This window comes from Schistocerca nitens, chromosome 5, assembly GCF_023898315.1.
Source record: "Schistocerca nitens isolate TAMUIC-IGC-003100 chromosome 5, iqSchNite1.1, whole genome shotgun sequence".
Classification (NCBI taxonomy): domain Eukaryota; kingdom Metazoa; phylum Arthropoda; class Insecta; order Orthoptera; family Acrididae; genus Schistocerca; species Schistocerca nitens.
Genome location: NC_064618.1, coordinates 669,169,726 through 669,188,313, shown reverse-complemented (window position 1 = coordinate 669,188,313; position 18,588 = coordinate 669,169,726). Strand labels below are relative to the sequence as shown.

The 18,588-nt window shown below is 39.8% G+C and overlaps 1 protein-coding gene across 5 annotated transcripts in view; it reads right to left on the bottom strand.

The window, feature by feature from the left end:
• The window catches only part of LOC126259950 (signal transducer and activator of transcription 5B), a 147,776-nt gene that overhangs the window by 83,736 nt on the left and 45,452 nt on the right, over nt 1-18,588 (bottom strand). For all 5 annotated transcript variants that reach the window (XM_049957057.1, XM_049957054.1, XM_049957055.1 and 2 more), the window contains 3 exons: nt 1,950-2,098; nt 1,405-1,528; nt 1,081-1,316 (listed from right to left, as the gene is read on the bottom strand). In XM_049957057.1, the coding sequence (XP_049813014.1) occupies nt 1,081-1,316; nt 1,405-1,528; nt 1,950-2,098 (509 nt within the window). The remainder of the gene's footprint in view (nt 1-1,080; nt 1,317-1,404; nt 1,529-1,949; nt 2,099-18,588) is intronic.

Genomic DNA, 18,588 nt, shown 5'->3' with positions numbered 1-18,588 from the left:
TTTTCTAAATATTTCAATGATATTGCCAATTTTACATCTGTTTTAAGGCCATTTGCCGTTTCAGTTGAAAGTGCCCCTATGCAAGTCCAGATGAAATTCATCAATCTGCCATGTAATTCCCATTTAAAAGACCACTTCTTTCACATTAAAGCTGTCCAGGAGTTCTACAATGTTTTCCCTGGGAAGAGTTTCCGTAACGAAGTTGCAAATGTGATATCAATGTTTCGATCAACATATATGCATGAAAGGCATTTGTTCTTATTATGAAACAAAGTAAGTTACAAATTACACAGTAACCCGAGTGATGAAAATCTGAGAAACTCTGTATGGCTGCATGCCAACTCTTTTGTACCAGACATAAAATTTATTATGTTGCCAGAGCACCAAAAATGCTTAAATAATACTGAAAATCTTGCAGTTTCCCTACTTCCCTCTCAAGACTGCAATCAAGTGAGAGAGATCCACATGGGTGGAAGAGGTCCACATGCATGTAGAGTTTTTGGCTGTCCCTGGCAAAGAGGATTAACTATGTTGATCTATGCTAAAGCAGGCACCTCAAGTGAAGTAATGTGATTTGTTGTCAATACAACCTCCAGAAATATGTCTTTCACCTTCTATGGAATACACTTTCCCATCCTGAAATGTCATATCACCCAAAAGCATGGGAAATAATGTAAGAAGCAAAGTACACCTAATGTGGAACCCACAGGTGCCAAAATGCGTTACATGTAAGCACTATAGCAATAGTGATGGGAGTGATTTACCTAACTGAGTTTGGACACATTTGTGCACAGCTTCAGTTGAGGGAAAAAGATGTTCACACAAGTTTTATGGGTCTCTAGTCAGAATCTGTTGAATTTATAACACCTGTCATATAGAACAGATTCAAAAAGAATTGCAATAGGTAATGCTGAATCCACGAGTTGCCTTAAAAAAAGAACTCCAAGTAAACATAAAAACAAAACTTTACAAAATGGCTACAGCACCTTACAATCCTTATACTTTACAACATTCTTATTTCTAAAAGTAAAGGCAAATATATACCTGTGAGAAACTTTGAGACTGTGACAAAGTATTTACCTGAAGGCTTTTTCTGCAAGAAATCTGAGATTCTCTTCTGTCAAAAAACGCCCTGTAGCTGCTTTGAATTTCATATTGAGAGCATCTGAAACTTTTGACCACGGCACTTTATCTGGTACTGCAAATGGTATTCTTCCGGGTTCAGCAAAAGCATTGTCCCAAGTAACAGTAGCATGTGCATGAGGTTCTTGATTACCGTGAACAATGACAACAACAGGTAGGGAAAGAGTCCACACCTAAACACGACATAAAATTTACGAATATGTAAGCAAAAATATGTAACAGAACCAAAGACAAGTAGCATAGCTGTGTATGTCATAGTACCTGGAATACAAGCTCTCCACCACCAACTGAGAACTGTGACTGGAAAAGCAATGAGAACTTTTCATCCATTACAGATTCTGTACCTTTCTTCTCCGCACGTTTTATTTTTTTAAGCTGCATATTTCTAAACAGAAGAATGATGAATTTTCTGTTAGTGAACAAAATTATAATCAAAACTATGTAGCTGGTATTGTTCAAATTAAATAATTTTGTAACTGACAGGATGCGGAGTTGAGGAGCAGTGTTGTTGACTTGCAGCCAGCCACTCATAACAAGGCTTTGCTTGACCTCCAAATTAGACAACACAGCAAGCAAATGGCACTAAAGAAACAACTAGGATTGGCTGGCAGCAAACCCCTGCCACTCGGCTCAGTGAAACGTCATTTACAAAGTTATTTTAATGAAAATTTATTTGGTACTGTCCAAAACTACTTCTAAAGTAATATACAGAAAGATGCCACCATAAATGTAACATTTCATCATGGAAAACAAAGTGAATGATTTCACTATTCTTACTTGTAAGGGATCTCTTAAACTGCTCCTACCTGAAGCTGACAGAAAGTTGTCTCGTAGCCTGATGGTACTCCATGGTACCAGTGTTGTTCAGAATTTCACCACTAGCATCACCTTTTGAAACTTTATCACTTTTTAAAAGTGCATTGGCTTGTGCTTCACTTATTATTGTCACCCTCACCTTCAAAAAAGTTACAGTGTTAATTTAAAGAAAAATCTATTTGCAGAAATAACTGGAATACTGCATGCAAATGAAACAGAAGAAAATGCCCCCCCTCTCACACACACACACACACACACACACACACACACACACACACACACACACACACAAAACCAGAGAGACAGATATTTTAAAGTGATTAATAGATGCACAATAGTAACCACACAGCTGCAAAGAAATGTACAAGGATCAAAATGGTAATAAAGTAGAAGAAAAATGCCGAAAGCAAATCATTTCCCCAAAGGGAGCCAGTGCCACACAGACACTATGCAAAATGAAGAAAAGTGAAAGCTGCAAATGATAATCTGTTGACTATGTCACTCACATTTACATACAGAATGAGCAGAGGAAACGGTAAAAAAGGATTCAAGATAAAACATTAAAGATGGCAGCTGAAAACTGCTCCCTGCCGCCATTGGATAAGCAGCTGCAGCAGCAACTCGTATATTCCTAGCTCACTCATTTGTTACATAGTTTAATTCTTAATTTCTTTGCGTGTTTTTGGTACTTGCATTGTTTAATTCATAAATTTCGGGCGTATTATAGTATTTGAGAGTTGTAGCATCGCGTTTTAGTACCTGAATGGTGTAAAATCGCGTAGTCTCCTTCCGCCGCCGAGCAGTGTGTCAGCAGTGCGCAAGTAGCAGCATTACTGCATTTACTAGGCAATCTTTTATTTTAATAACCGTTTAAATTTTGTGTCGATTTGTTTGCGCTCTCTGTAGATTAGTTCAGACGTTCTTTGCACAACACTTTTTAGCATGGATAGGGACTGCAACTGCTGTGTTCGGATGCAGGCTGAGTTGGCATCCCTTCGCTCCCAGCTTCAGGCAGTGTTAGCTTTGGTCACACAGCTTGAGGCTGTTGCCAATGGGCATCACTGTGGGGGTCCGGATGGGGGTTTGTCGGGGACGGCCAGCTCGTCCCACGCATCCCCCGATCGGACTACGACTGTGGTTGCCCGGGATACTGCCCGCATTGAGGCTATCCCTCACCTGTGGTAGAGTGGGAGGTCGTCTCAAGGTGTGGCAGGGGGCGAAAGACATTCCGGAGGGCTGAACGGAAGGCCTCTCCAGTTTGTCTGACGAACCGGTTTCAGGCTCTGTCTCAGGCTGATACTGATCTTCGGCCTGACATGGCTGCTTGTCCTGTTCCAGAGGTTGCCCCTCAGTCTGCAAGATCCGGGCGGTCGCAGAGGGTGGGCTTACTGGTAGTTGGGAGCTCCAACGTCACGCGCGTAATGGGGCCCCTTAGGTATATGGCAGCAAGAGAGGGGAAGAAAACCAATGTGCACTCCATGTGCATACCGGGGGGGGGGAGTCATTCCAGATGTGGAAAGGGTCCTTCCGGATGCCATGAAGGGTACAGGGTGCACCCATCTGCAGGTGGTCACTCATGTCGGCACCAATGATGTGTGTCGCTATGGATCGGAGGAAATCCTCTCTGGCTTCCGGCGGCTATCCGATTTGGTGAAGACTGCCAGTCTCACTAGCGGGATGAAACCAGAGCTCACCATCTGCAGCATCGTCGACAGGACTGACTGCGGACCTTTGGTACAGAGCCAAGTGGAGGGTCTGAATCAGAGGCTGAGACGGTTCTGCGACCGTGTGGGCTGCAGATTCCTCGACTTGCACCATAGGGTGGTGGGGTTTCGGGTGCCGCTGGATAGGTCAGGAGTCCACTACACGCAACAAGCGGCTACACGGCTAGCAGGGGTTGTGTGGCGTGGGCTGGGCGGTTTTTTAGGTTAGATGGCCTTGGGCAAGTACAGAAAGGGCAACAGCCGCAACGGGTGCAGGGCAAAGTCAGGACATGCAGGGACCAAGCAGCAATCGGTATTGTAATTGTAAACTGTCGAAGCTGCGTTGGTAAAGTACCGGAACTTCAAGCGCTGATAGAAAGCACCGAAGCTGAAATCGTTATAGGTACAGAAAGCTGGCTGAAGCCAGAGATAAATTCTGCCGAAATTTTTACAAAGGCACAGGCAGTGTTTAGAAAGGATAGATTGCATGCGACCGGTGGTGGCGTGTTTGTCGCTGTTAGTAGTAGTTTATCCTGTAGTGAAGTAGAAGTGGACAGTTCCTGTGAATTATTATGGGTGGAGGTTACACTCAACAACCGAGCTAGGTTAATAATTGGCTCCTTTTACCGACCTCCCGACTCAGCAGCATTAGTGGCAGAACAACTGAGAGAAAATTTGGAATACATTTCACATAAATTTTCTCAGCATGTTATAGTGTTAGGTGGAGATTTCAATTTACCAGATATAGACTGGGACACTCAGATGTTTAGGACGGGTGGTAGGGACAGAGCATCGAGTGACATTATATTGAGTGCACTATCCGAAAATTACCTCGAGCAATTAAACAGAGAACCGACTCATGGAGATAAGATTTTGGACTTACTGATAACAAACAGACCCGAACTTTTCGACTCTGTATGTGCAGAACAGGGAATCAGTGATCATAAGGCCGTTGCAGCATCCCTGAATATGGAAGTTAATACGAATATAAAAAAAGGAAGGAAGGTTTATCTGTTTAGCAAGATTAATAGAAGGCAGATTTCAGACTACCTAACAGATCAAAACGAAAATTTCTGTTCCGATACTGACAATGCTGAGTGTTTATGGAAAAAGTTCAAGGCAATCGTAAAATGCGTTTTAGACAGGTATGTGCCGAGTAAAACTGTGAGGGTGGGGAAAAACCCACCGTGGTACAACAACAAAGTTAGGAAACTACTGCGAAAGCAAAGAGAGCTTCACTGCAAGTTTAAACGCAGCCAAAACCTCTCAGACAAACAGAAGCTAAACGATGTCAAAGTTAGCGTAAGGAGGGCTATGCGTGAAGCGTTCAGTGAATTCGAAAGTAAAATTCTATGTACCGACTTGACAGAAAATCCTAGGAAGTTCTGGTCTTACGTTAAATTAGTAAGTGGCTCGAAACAGCATATCCAGACACTCCGGGATGATGATGGATAGAAACAGAGGATGACACGCGTAAAGCTGAAATACTAAACACCTTTTTACAAAGCTGTTTCATAGAGGAAGAACGCACTGCAGTTCCTTCTCTAAATCCTCGCACAAACGAAAAAATGGCTGACATCGAAATAAGTGTCCAAGGAATAGAAAAGCAACTGGAATCACTCAACAGAGGAAAGTCCTCTGGGCCTGACGGGATACCAATTCGATTCTACACAGAGTACGCGAAAGGACTTGCCCCCCTTCTAACAGCCGTGTACGGCAAGTCTCTAGAGGAACGGAAGGTTCCAAATGATTGGAAAAGAGCACAGGTAGTCCCAGTCTTCAAGAAGGGTCGTTGAGCAGATGAGCAAAACTATAGACCTATATCTCTGACGTCGATCTGTTGTAGAATTTTAGAACATGTTTTTTGCTCGAGTATCATGACGTTTTTGGAAACCCAGAATCTACTATGTAGGAATCAACATGGATTCTGGAAACAGCGGTCGTATGAGACCCAGCTCATTTTATTTGTTCATGAGACCCAGAAAATATTAGATACAGGCTCCCAGGTAGATGCTATTTTTCTTGACTTCAAGAAGGCGTTCGATACAGTTCCGCACTGTCGCCTGATAAACAAAGAGCCTACGGAATATCAGACCAGCTGTGTGGCTGGATTGAAGAGTTTTTAGCAAACAGAACACAGCATGTTGTTATCAATGGAGAGATGTCTACAGACGTTAAAGTAACCTCTGGCGTGCCACAGGGGAGTGTTATGGGACCGTTGCTTTTCACAATATATATAAATGACCTAGTAGATAGCGTCAGAAGTTCCATGCGGCTTTTCGCGGATGATGCTGTAGTATACAGAGAAGTTGCAGCATTACAAAACTGTAGCGAAATGCAGGAAGATCTGCAGCAGATAGGCACTTGGTGCAGGGAGTGGCAACTGACCCTTAACATAGACAAATGTAATGTATTGCGAATACATAGAAAGAAGGATCCTTTATTGTATGATTATATGATAGCGGAACAAACACTGGTAGCAGTTACTTCTGTAAAATATCTGGGAGTATGCGTGCGGAACGATTTGAAGTGGAATGATCATATAAAATTAATTGTTGGTAAGGCAGGTACCAGGTTGAGATTCATTGGGAGAGTCCTTAGAAAATGTAGTCCATCAACAAAGGAGGTGGCTTACAAAACACTCGTTCGACCTATACTTGAGTATTGCTCAACAGTGTGGGATCCGTACCAGATCGGGTTGACGGAGGAGATAGAGAAGATCCAAAGAAGAGCGGCACGTTTCGTCACAGAGTTATTTGGTAACCGTGATAGCGTTACGGAGATGTTTAACGAACTCAAGTGGCAGACTCTGCAAGAGAGGCGCTCTGCATCGTGGGGTAGCTTGCTCGCCAGGTTTCGAGAGGGTGCGTTTCTGGATGAGGTATCGGATATATTGCTTCCCCCTACTTATACCTCCCGAGGAGATCACGAATGTAAAATTAGAGAGATTAGAGCACGCACGGAGGCTTTCAGACAGTCGTTCTTCCCGCGAACCATACGCGACTGGAACAGGAAAGGGAGGTAATGACAGTGGCACGTAAAGTGCCCTTAGCCACACACTGTTGGGTGGCTTGCGGAGTATAAATGTAAATGTAGATGTAGATGTAGATGAAAACTTTGAGAAGGGTTTCCTTTCCATAAATGTTCAAAGGAGAGATAAGTAATTATGTTTATTAAAGGGCATCTTCTATATACCATGAGCTGCAATTGAAATGTTTATTTGCCAAACTGGTGTATACCAGCTGTATACCAGTTTAGCAAATAAAGATTTCAAGTACAGCACATACTGTTCAGATGATGTCCCTTACTAAATATCTTAAAGTTGTGGAGCACCAAGCATTCAAGATTGTTACAATAATAATAAATATGAGTAAGGATAACATAACAACAGAATATATCTGTAAATGAAAAAATTAAAAAAGAAACAAGTCACATATAAGATAGTTTAAGAGACGAACACAAAATAACACATACAAATAATGAAACAAACAGAATGTAACCGACACAATTTAGGGTCCATAATTTTTGGTAACAAACACAGGGAATTTCATTTGAATTTATACTGTATGCAGCAGAAATACTCTAATGATAATGAATGATAACAATATCAGCTGTAAACAGTATGTGGTGGAGACCAATATGCAAAGCCGTCACCAAGGTCGATTTGAACACCACAGTGCAATACTATGCATGGTCTTATTGGAGACCGTACGTCCCTGTTTCCTCCAACCTTTGAAACAGACTTACCCAGGAGGAGTTAATAGTTTAACATGCAATCGGAATAACAGTGTAATGTACTATTTTGCATACATGCAAGTGACTGCCAGAGGTGAAAAAAGCAAAAAATTTCTAGGATCAACTGAGAATTGAACAAGGGACTTTACATTTACCCACTTATGAGCCAATAAAAGCCTCATTACACACCCCTGAAACTTGCCTGTGGCTCCCATAGTACTGAATGACAACTTCCTGTCCAGGATAAGCCACTGAATCTCATCAATTGAGAGAACCTTATCCAACCGCACATTGGGTTGTATACTACTTTCATAATAAGCAACACTTTGTTTTCCCCTCATGCCATTAGCTGAGCTAATATCTTTTGCACTGTAACATGTAAGGAGTTTTAAATCGATGGTTATAAAGTGCTTGAACTATCACAGAAGCATTTGCTCAAGGAATGAAATTATAGGGAACACACAAGTAAAGGATATTTTAATCTGCATACATATTGCATGACATAGGATATAACTTTGTGGGGTCTTTATCACTGCCTTTCTTATGCACAAACTTGTCAATGGATTCCAATCAGCAGTCGCCCGCACATGCTCTTGTTTAACTACAAATTTAGTATGTATAACACCTAACCCAAGAGCCTCAAACACATTTTTTTAAAATAAAATAAACATCAGTAGTATAATGAAGTATTTTGCTTACAAAAATTATATGAAAGGTAACATCACATCCTTCAATCTGAAATTTATAAAAGTAACAGTAGCCTGATTGCTGTAGAAGCTTAGAAAAGAAATGCATTCCTCTTAACCTTGAATGGAAACACAGAAGAGTGACAATATTCTGTGGTAATGTAACAACAATGTGAAACAAACAAAACAAGACTTCTCAAATGTCAAGAAAAGTATTTCAGTAGAAAAAGTAATCCACCACAATGGGGATACCTGGAGTATTACGTGGAGTGAAATGTAAGGAGCAGGTGTACATAAAGGACAAAAACAGTAGAACAAAGTCTGTAAAATATACAGAATCATGAAATAGTGTTGAGAAGTGAGATATGATTGAAAGGGAAGCAGAAGAAGGAGAGAAACCTACAGAACACACAAACAGTTTAAATTAGCATTCCATTCCATTCTCCCTTATACTGCAGTGTCTTTCTTTGACCAGGATTGAGAGTGATTTTTCCATCTAATGGTTCAAATGGCTCTGAGCACTATGCGACTTAACTTCTGAGGTCATTAGTCGCCTAGAACTTAGAACTAATTAAACCTAACTAACCAAAGGACATCACACACATCCATGCCCGAGGCAGGATTCGAACCTGCGACCGTAGCGGTCACGCGGTTCCAGACTGAAGCGCCTTTAACCGCACGGCCACACCGGCCGGCCTCCATCTAATGATAAACTTCCAAGACGACTACTTTTCTACATTAAAAAAAGGAAATATCTGGTTATAAAGACTTGACATTTAGTGATGTTTTGTTTGGATTTTTGGATCTGTTCCACCTTTCTGTTTTAAGATCATTTATGTGTCTTCCACTTCAAAAAATATTAGTAGCCTAAGTGTCAAAGAAAGCCAGCTGAAACAAAAAGCTATATGATGCGATATAAAAGAGTGATGCAACGACACAGATCATCAGGAATAGAGGCAACTCTCATTAGTAATGAAACACTAAGCCGATTCAATCAGTCTACAAATCAGTCATTCTATTCAGGGAGAACAAGGTGTCATCCGTCTGGATTCAATACATTCAGTGTATCATTTATGAATTTCCTGAATTATACAGAAATGTGAAGGACATAGAGCTCACAGCATTATGCATAGAACCCAAGTTTTTTTATGACAACGGACAGTCTCTCAAAACTTTAAAATCCAATGGAGTTCCCACAGAATGACGAAATCCTCACAATGTGCTACTGTACACTGACTGACACAACGATTTTATGTATCTGTAACACATCTGACAAAGCACTATGGCAATGTCGTATTAGATTAGGAATCCCAAATTAATGGTTTTATGAACATTGAGTTTGAATGTAAGTGTATTTAGAAAACTCTTTTCAAGTGCAAAATTAGCTCATATTATGTGTATTTTCTACAGGCTGAAATTAAAACATTTAGTTTCCCACACAAAAAGAAGTATGTAAGTGACAGTTGAAGAAACTCATCCTTTTGAACCTCTCTTCCTCTTATCTCACAGCACTTGCAAGAGTGGCTTGTTTGTATGCTGTTAAGAACTAAGCATGTACATCTAATAATTTAGCTGCTGTAGATGTCACAGCGCTAGTCACTGTTTTGTAACATGTTTTATCTTGCTTCTCCTAGTTAGTTAAAAGGTCATACTTTACTATTACCTCTGCATAATAGCAAAATTGTTTTGTACTTTCAAACAAAATCATTTCTGTGTTGCTAACAATTGCAAATGTACCTTCTTTCTTGTCAGAATCCAAAGCTATGTTTTCTGCTATTAAATCTTGTGTTCTACTGCACAACTTCTTAGCTGCATCATGTGTAACAATTCTCAAAACACCCCCCCCCCCCCACACACACACACACACACATTTTAGAGAGAGAGAGAGAGAGAGAGAGAGAGAGAGAGGGATAAGGAGTTTTTAGTTTTCAGCTCTGAAGATACACTTCACTGTCAATTCCTATAATGGTGTGTGCATAAGATAGGTGCTGGTGGCACAATGCACAGTGGTGGCAAGGAACAGCCAACAGCATCATTCTGCAGTAGCTGTTTGTAGCATGCACTTTGGGGTTAGTTTAGAACTTTTAGTGTTGATTTCCATGTTAGTTTGGGTATGATAAAGGTAAATAGTCACTGTAGTGTTCATTATGAGTGCACCTGGCCTAAAGCAAAAACAAGACATGTATTTCTATATGAAATGACAGAAACTGTTTTCTGAGCATATACATGTTTGAAGGGAGAGTCAGAAACAGAAACACCAGCCCTGTGTGGACCTTACCCCAGCATTGCCAGTTACCGGAGTAGACAATGGTTGGAGTGTAAGGCATGGGACAGAGACAAAGACAACACTGGCAAAGCCACAAAGCATGCTCCATCTCTCTTCATGCAGATGCATTACACAGCAGCCTTCTTAGTCACATGCCATTATAGATGCCTGTGTACTACTCAATGCCACTTCTAACTAAAAAGGAGAGGTACGAGGGTTGTTTCACAAGTAAGGTTCCCAACTCTGTAACCTTACCATGCATGGTGCAATGTGAAATCTGGCAACACCACCGTGTTCGCTGGATCCCCCACCACCGATTCCAACAACCAGCATGGCCTTGCAATGGTCAGTACCGGCCTGACAGCCATAAGCAATGGAGCCCGTCGTCACCGCCACATGTGAAATTTGTGCGGTCATCCAATTTTTGCACGCAAGAAAGTTATCACCTGTAGAAATTCATCGGCAATTGAGTGAAGTGTATGGGGAAACATGTATAAGCATTCAACATGTCCGCAAATGGTGTAGAGTGTTTGCCAACGGCCATATGGATGTCCACGACTAACAACGAAGCGGGAGGCCGTCAATCTCCGATGAAGTTGTGGCAAAAGTTGAGCAAATCCTGCTCAAAGATCAGCGAATCACCATGCGGCAACTGGCTGCTCAAATTTCTGAGGCTTCTGAAGCTTCAATTGACAGGATATTGAATGAAATGCAAGGTACCACAAGGTGTGTGCACGCTGGGTGCCGCACATGCTTTCAGAAGTCCACAAACAGCAACGGATAGACTGCTTGTAAGTTCTGGAGTGGCGATGAGAATAAGGAAGACTTCCTTGATTCTATTGTTACGAGGGATGAATCGTGGTGCCATTACGTTACTCCGGAAGCAAAACAACAATCACGCCAATGGAAATACACCGAATCGCCACCACCAAAGAAGTTTAAACAGCAGCTGTCAGCAGGAAAAATCACAACATTGGTGTTTTGGGACCGGCGTGGTGTACTGCTCATTGATTTTATGCCTAGAGGGACCACCATAAACTCGACAGGTTATTGCGAGACCTTGAAAAAGCTCAGACGGGCAATCCAAAATCGTTGTAGGGGAAAACTCAGCAAAGGCATAAGGCCTGTCCACATGTGTCACAACAAATGAAGGGGTTAATCGAGAAATATGGCTGGGATGTCATTGACCCCCCCCCCCCTTACAGCCCCGATTTGGCACCCAACAATTTCCATCTGCTTCTGAAATTGAAGGAGCACCTAGGTGGTCTACAATTCCAGACGGTGAAGGAGTTGCAAGAAGAAGTTTCCAAGTTTCTCAACGGGTGGGCAGCGGACTTCTTTGAAGTGGTAATGCAAAAGTGGATTACTCGACAGAAAAAATGCATAGAAAAAAATAGGGACTATGTGGAAAAATAGCTTAAAGATCAATGTTTCCAAGGGTGTAATAGTTTTTTCGAATAAAAAATTCCTTGTGTCTAAAAAAAAAATATGGGAACCTTATTTTTGAAACAACCATCGTATCTCTTCACATACACAATCATAACAACTTCTGTGGGCAGTGCCAAAATTATTCATTAAGATATGAATATTATAATTACAATATACATAAAAGTAGTATTACATGTGATACTCAAGAACTGTATCTTCTGTTTCACTTCATTTATCATATGGTGTTAGTCTAGGTCTGAATAATATGCAATTATAGTGCTTTTGGTGGAAATTAAGTGAAATGAATACATAAGCTTCCCGTCATATTTCCAAGTTGTTATCAATAACATTGTTCTCAGTTTCAGCCTTATATTGACTGTCAAGTGTGGATAAGGAAGAAGGGATAGAGTTTAGTATCCCAATCCAGTTAAGAGCATTACAGATGGAGTACATGCTTGGATTACAGAAGAATGGGAGAGGAGGAAGGGTGGGGGTGGAATCAGCTGTGGATCTGTTGAAGGAATCATCTTGGCATTTGCTTATTATTTATAAAACCATAGAGTACCTGAATCAGGATGACTAAACATGGATTTCAATTTCATTCTTACCAAATACAATTGAGAAAGATATTTGGTGGACAAATAATAATTTAAGAACCTGAAGTTAATAAAAGCTCACAGGAAAGCACACTGTGGAAGATAATTGCTAATAGAAACTGGAACTGACTGAGGAAAAACAATGTTCAATGCAATAAATTGACACTGATGAGAATAAAACTGGATATGAAAGAGAGAGGAACTTTAAAATGACTATATTTCAGATAATTCAAAATTATTTTTAGTGTGAACGGTAGTGTCCTGCATTAGTATTACAGGTATTCAAAGGGTTAACATTCATGATACATTTTTTACTTACACTCAAAGCCTATTTGTCAATCAATATAACTTACTATGAAATGTGTCATAGTTTTTAGATTTAAGACTGATATCTACAAAGTCACTGCTTGTGATTTTAATACAAGATGTGTGGGTATCCATCCATCTATCTATCTATCTATCTATCTATCTATATCCTGATCCTGCTCCAGCTACTGCCAGGTCTGGGTGCTGACGAGTCCTCTCCATTTGGCCCGGTCCTCCCACCACTTTTCTTCCTCCACTTTCTGATGGGTCACAGCTCTCCTTTCTACAGATATTCTCACTCCCGTTTTCCACTGTGTTCCTGAGTGCCCTCTAGGTCTTTTTCCACCCATCTTTAGTTCTTCCATAATTTTGGGGAGTCTCTACCCACACATCCTCTTAACATGCCCGTACCATCTTAATATCTTTTTTCCAATTTCTTCTCTCATACTTTTTTTGTTTACGGTCCTTTCTAATACCTACATTCCTTACTCTGTCCATTCTCCCCCCCCCCCCCTTAACTGCTCTGAGAAATTTCATTTCCCCTGCTTGCAGTCTGCTAGAGTCTCGAGTCCCTTTCTGTCATCGTCCATAGGTGACAACTGGGAAGTAATAACTCTTATGCATAAGGAGTTTTGCTTTTTCTGAAACTTCCTTATTCCAAATTAGGTGTTTTATTGTTTCGTAGAAATTGCCTCCCTTCTGTAACCTCCTATTAATTTCATTGGTTATTTTTCCATCACTAGATATTTCACTCCCTACATAAGTGGAACTGTCTACCACTTTGAGGGGTTCTCCATTCAAAGTAATATTTCCGTTGATCCCTTTGTCTCTTCCAAATACCATTACTTCACTCTTATCTTTATTCCTAACCCATATTTTTTCATTATTTCCTTGCACGCATCAAGTTAAAACTGTACAGCTACCTCTTTATCTCTCCATATTACCATATCATATGCAGAAATCATCTTTTTGTCTTTTTCTGTTACTATATCTTTAACTGCCTATTCATTCCGTCCATCACAACATTAAAAAGTGCAGGAGATAGAATACTTCCTTGTTTAAGTCCTTGTCTTATTTCGAAGTATTCAAAGTTCCCAATGGTGTTCTAATTCTACAAGTGTGTCCTCTGTACATTGTCTTTATAACATTAATGTGTCTTCTTCATTTCTTCCCAGACTCTTTCCCTGTTAACTGAGTCATATGCCTTTTCTATGTCTATAAAAACTATTATCGCCCTTCTGTTATACTCCCAACTTTTTCCCATCAGTTGATGGATAGAAAATATCAGGTTGACTGTGCTTCTTCCTTTCCTAAATCCATGCTGGTCTTCACTCAGCTCCTTTTCTATCTTTTCACTTATTTGATTTAGTAAAACTCTTTCAAAAATCTTGGCTGTATGACTCATAAGGGTTATTCCTCTGTAGTTTTTACAGTCTATTATTGCCTTTTTTGAAGATGAGAACAATGTCTCCTCTTCTCCAATCATCAGGTATTGTACTATTTCTCCACACACTTTATAGTACTCTATACAGCCACTGCATTCCCACCGGACCAGCTGCTCTTATCATGTCCACTAATACTTCATCAGGTCCTGAGGCTCCCCCCTCCCAATTCATCTTCTTCACAGCTATTTCTATTTCTTCCCGTGTAATTTGTCCTAATTCTGCTTCCCAATTTCTCCATTATTTATTGTCTCCTCGTGTACTTGCTTCTCAGCATTTAACAGTTTCTTAAAATGTTCTTTGCAGAGATCTTTTATATTCCCTGGATCTCCAATCACAGTGCCATCCTCTGTTTCCATCTCTACTGATACTTCAGATGCCTTCCTTTTATTTTTCATCATTTTATAGAACATTTCCTTATTCCTCTTCACATCTTCAAGTTCCCGTTTTTTTAGCCCATTTCTTTGCTGTTTCCACTATTTCTTTGCACCACTTCTTTTCCTCTATATATGTTTTATGGTCCTCGTCATTTTTAGTTTTCCACCACTTTCTCCATGCTCCATTTTTTTTTCTTCTAACTGCTTGGTTTGTGGTATCATCATGTGTGGGTATAAGTTTGTTTAATGTTATTTTGTGGTATTTGAGGGACTCACAGTAAGAACAAATAATTCACTTTTGGGTTTATAAAATTACAATCTGCCAAAACATGCACTAAGTGAAATACCACAAGACAGGGGGAACATTGGGGTGGGGGGGGAAACTGAAGCAGCACATATAAACTGTTAGTTGTTTCCCACTTTTCAACATTAATCACACACTTCAGTTAACATTAATTTCACAGATTTCTGGGTGTTTCTATACTTATGTCTGATTACACTTAACTATATTGGTGCAAGACACCTATACTGGCATAAAACATCACACACAACTAGTCATTAGAGAGATATAAATTAAGCATAACAGCTCCGTTTATTTAAACAGCGATTAAATGATTAAGAATCGTTTAAGTGAAAATCAGTTTGGGGAAAAAAAAAATTGGAAAGTTGTGGTAAGTCCTATGGGACCAAACTGCTGAGATCATTGGTTCCTAAGCTTACACACTACCTAATCTAACTGAAGCCAACTTACGCTAAGGCAACACACACACACTCGAACCTCCGACGGGAGCAGCCACGCGAACCATGACAAGGCGCCTCAGACCCCGGGTGGCAATCAGTTTGGAATCCATAACACTATGGGAACCAGAGAAGCCTTATTTGCAGTTGAGTATTTTGATACAAAAATGCCTACATACGAATCAAGATGCAGTGCTGGAGCTCACCGATTATGAAAACACTTCTGACAAAAATGAGACATGATAACTTTGGGAGTCTATTGGATGAAAATGAAATAGGCCAGCAGTACATTCGAATAATTAAAAACTTTTACTGGCAACAGACTGCTATTATCAGTTGCAACAGAGAAACATTAGAAGATATTAAGAAAATGCAAGGAGTAAGACAAGTGTGTGTTCTGTCAACATTCATATTTAACTATTGTTTGGATTATAATTAACACCATATTCACTGAAAGAGTATCAAAATATAAATATCTCAGCACTTAAATCAATAGTAAATTTGACCTGACCCAGGAAATTGACAGCAGACTTGAATAAGCTAGAGTTGCCTTTTTTAAGATGAGATGTTTTCCACCAACTGTATTTTAAACTTGCAACTTAGATTCCAAATGATTAAATGTTATGTAATCCCAGTACTCTTGTATATAATGAAGACATGAGCAATTAATATGGCAACAATGAAGAAGATTGAGCCATTCAAGATGTGGGTATATCTATGAGTGTTAAAAATACCCAGGACACAAAGAATTACCAATGATGAAGTTCTAAAATGAATCAATAAGAACAATAAAATGAAGAACACATCATGGAGAAAAGTACAATATTCTAAGACTCATAATGCATGGATAAGTTATACGGAAAATATCAGCAGGAAGAAGTGTACATCATGGCTACAGACTCTCTCAGTGATTCAGATGCACTTCCCCACAGCTGTTTAGGTTCACAAGGTCAAGAATAATGAAAACATCCTATAAACAGAGAAAGTGCCTTAAGGGGATACGGAATCACCTATCCCTGCAATGTTAAAATATGCCTACTATAGGCAACATTTTCTCACAAACTATTGGAGACAGAGAGATAAAATTTTTACTGTATGTGCATTGATATATTATAACAATACTGAAACAACAGTTTATTGTCAAAGTATTTTCTTACAGAGATATTTTACATTTATTTTTAAGTACATTTTTTCCATCACTTTCTACTAGATTATCACCCCTAAGTCTTTTGTAAATCAAGTAATTAAAAAATTGTTGTTTCCGTGTGTAAAAGAAACCCATGTGACTATGTCTTATCAATTTCAGGCTTCTAGGTTCACCAACACCTGAGATAATGTTTCTAGAAGAAGTAAAAAGCAAACTTACGGGAAACGGAGAAAGACGACTAAAACATTCCTGATCCATAGTTAATACCCCCTTCACAGTCTTCATAATCATCTTCAAGTCTTCTTGTGGCACCCCTCTGCACCTGTCTTGCTTATTTCACTAATGTCTTGATTATATTGTCAACATGCCTTAGTCTGTGCTGATCTAAAGTCAACATAGCACGTACTGTGCAGGAACCAACATGCAAACTCAACTTTTGAAGGACCTGGCATTTAGTTATATTCCCAAGATTGAAGGTTGCCACAGCATCATCAGACATACCAAAATGTAGTGTATTTTTCCGACAAACACTGTGTTTGGGAGACGATGCCATATCACACTATTCAAGCACTCATTGGGGTTCTGCGTTTTTCCATGAAGACATTTCATCAGAAGACTTCTGTCAGCCAGATCTCTGAAAATGGGCTTTACTTCTTCCATGATGGCTAATGGTAGACTGTGGTGGTGAATGTATTTCTCTCCAGTTGCTAGCCCCCTATTGTATTTACACCAGCTCTTTTCACCTTTGGGGCACAAACCATGTTCTGGATGCTCATCTGTGGATGTGGTGTGGAAATACAAAGCCCATATGACTTTCCTCATTTCTTCAAGATTGCCTGTATTTTGCCTGATTGCAAGGCCATAGCAATTCTGAATGTTGTCTATTATGGAATCAGTCAATCTTCCTTTGCCATGCAAGGCTTTCCCATCATCTAGTTTTTTCCCCTTTCATAACTGAACTGATTTTAACATTCTCAGCCTGGCTCCCTTTCTCTTCTGCACATGTCCTATACTTCCAAGTTTGCTTATATTTACACTGTTCCCATATGATTTGCTTTCCAAAACTTCTTTGAATGTTTTAGAATCACCATCTCCCAGATACTTGACATAGCTAACATTATACCACTCTGAAGAGCGGCAACAAATTTTTTTCACCCCAGCAACCTCCATGCCACCACTACTACCATTTTCCTGTCTATGCATCTACAGTATTTAGACATTATTGCAACGTCAATAACCTTGCCAGTGTCAACACTAGTTGCTGTTACACCATTTTTGGAGGTGTGGCCCCTTTTTTGCCATGTGCCATCAAAAGCTATGAGAGGTCACAATTGCCATCATTTTATTTCACTACTTCTTCCACAGCTCATTGCATTGACTTCTGTGCTACATCTTCAACTGCAGCTCCTAGTACATAGTTGTAACCATCAAACTTTGGAGGTACACTTGGAAGATTTAGAACACCACATAGCATATCACCAGCTGCTTTGCCCTTACCAATTGCTCGCAATCCATAAACTAACCTAATATTTACACTATAAAGTTCAGTTTTCTTGTATCCATTATTTACAGTTACTGAAGCAGAACTTGTAAACTTACAGCTGTACTTACAAACACTGCATATTAAGTTAAACTGGGCAGCCAGGCCAACATGGGATTCTACTTTCAGAGAAATGTTTCCTTGACATTTTTTGCAGCACACACTGTTTTCAAGAGCTTTGCACAATACACTCGTATCAATGAGTTCAAAAACTTCTTTCCCTTTATCAAGTAAATTATATTTCTCTTCCAAATCTACTAGTTTTTTGTGAGAAGCACTGTTTTCATTTGGAGTAAGTTCATTTGGCAAGTCAGTAGTAAGTGGACTCTCATTTTCCAACAGTGATGATGATGAACTGCTTTGCTTTGCTAATGAATCATCATTTCTTTTCTTTTGCCAGTTCACACACTTTTTAAACACCTTTGCTCTACCTCTAAGCATTTTCACTATGAAAAATGAAGCATTAAATATGTAATAACTCGACAACAACAACTTTCATATAGCACACTGTTTACAAACAATCCCGTCACAAAGTCAAAGAGTAATTTGAGGAAACCAGAGGGGAAACATTTTCGGACAAATAGTTTCTAAAGAGTCGCTGGAAAGTGGGATATTTGAATTCAAGTCATATAAATGTACTGCCAAAAAGTTTATGGTCAACCATG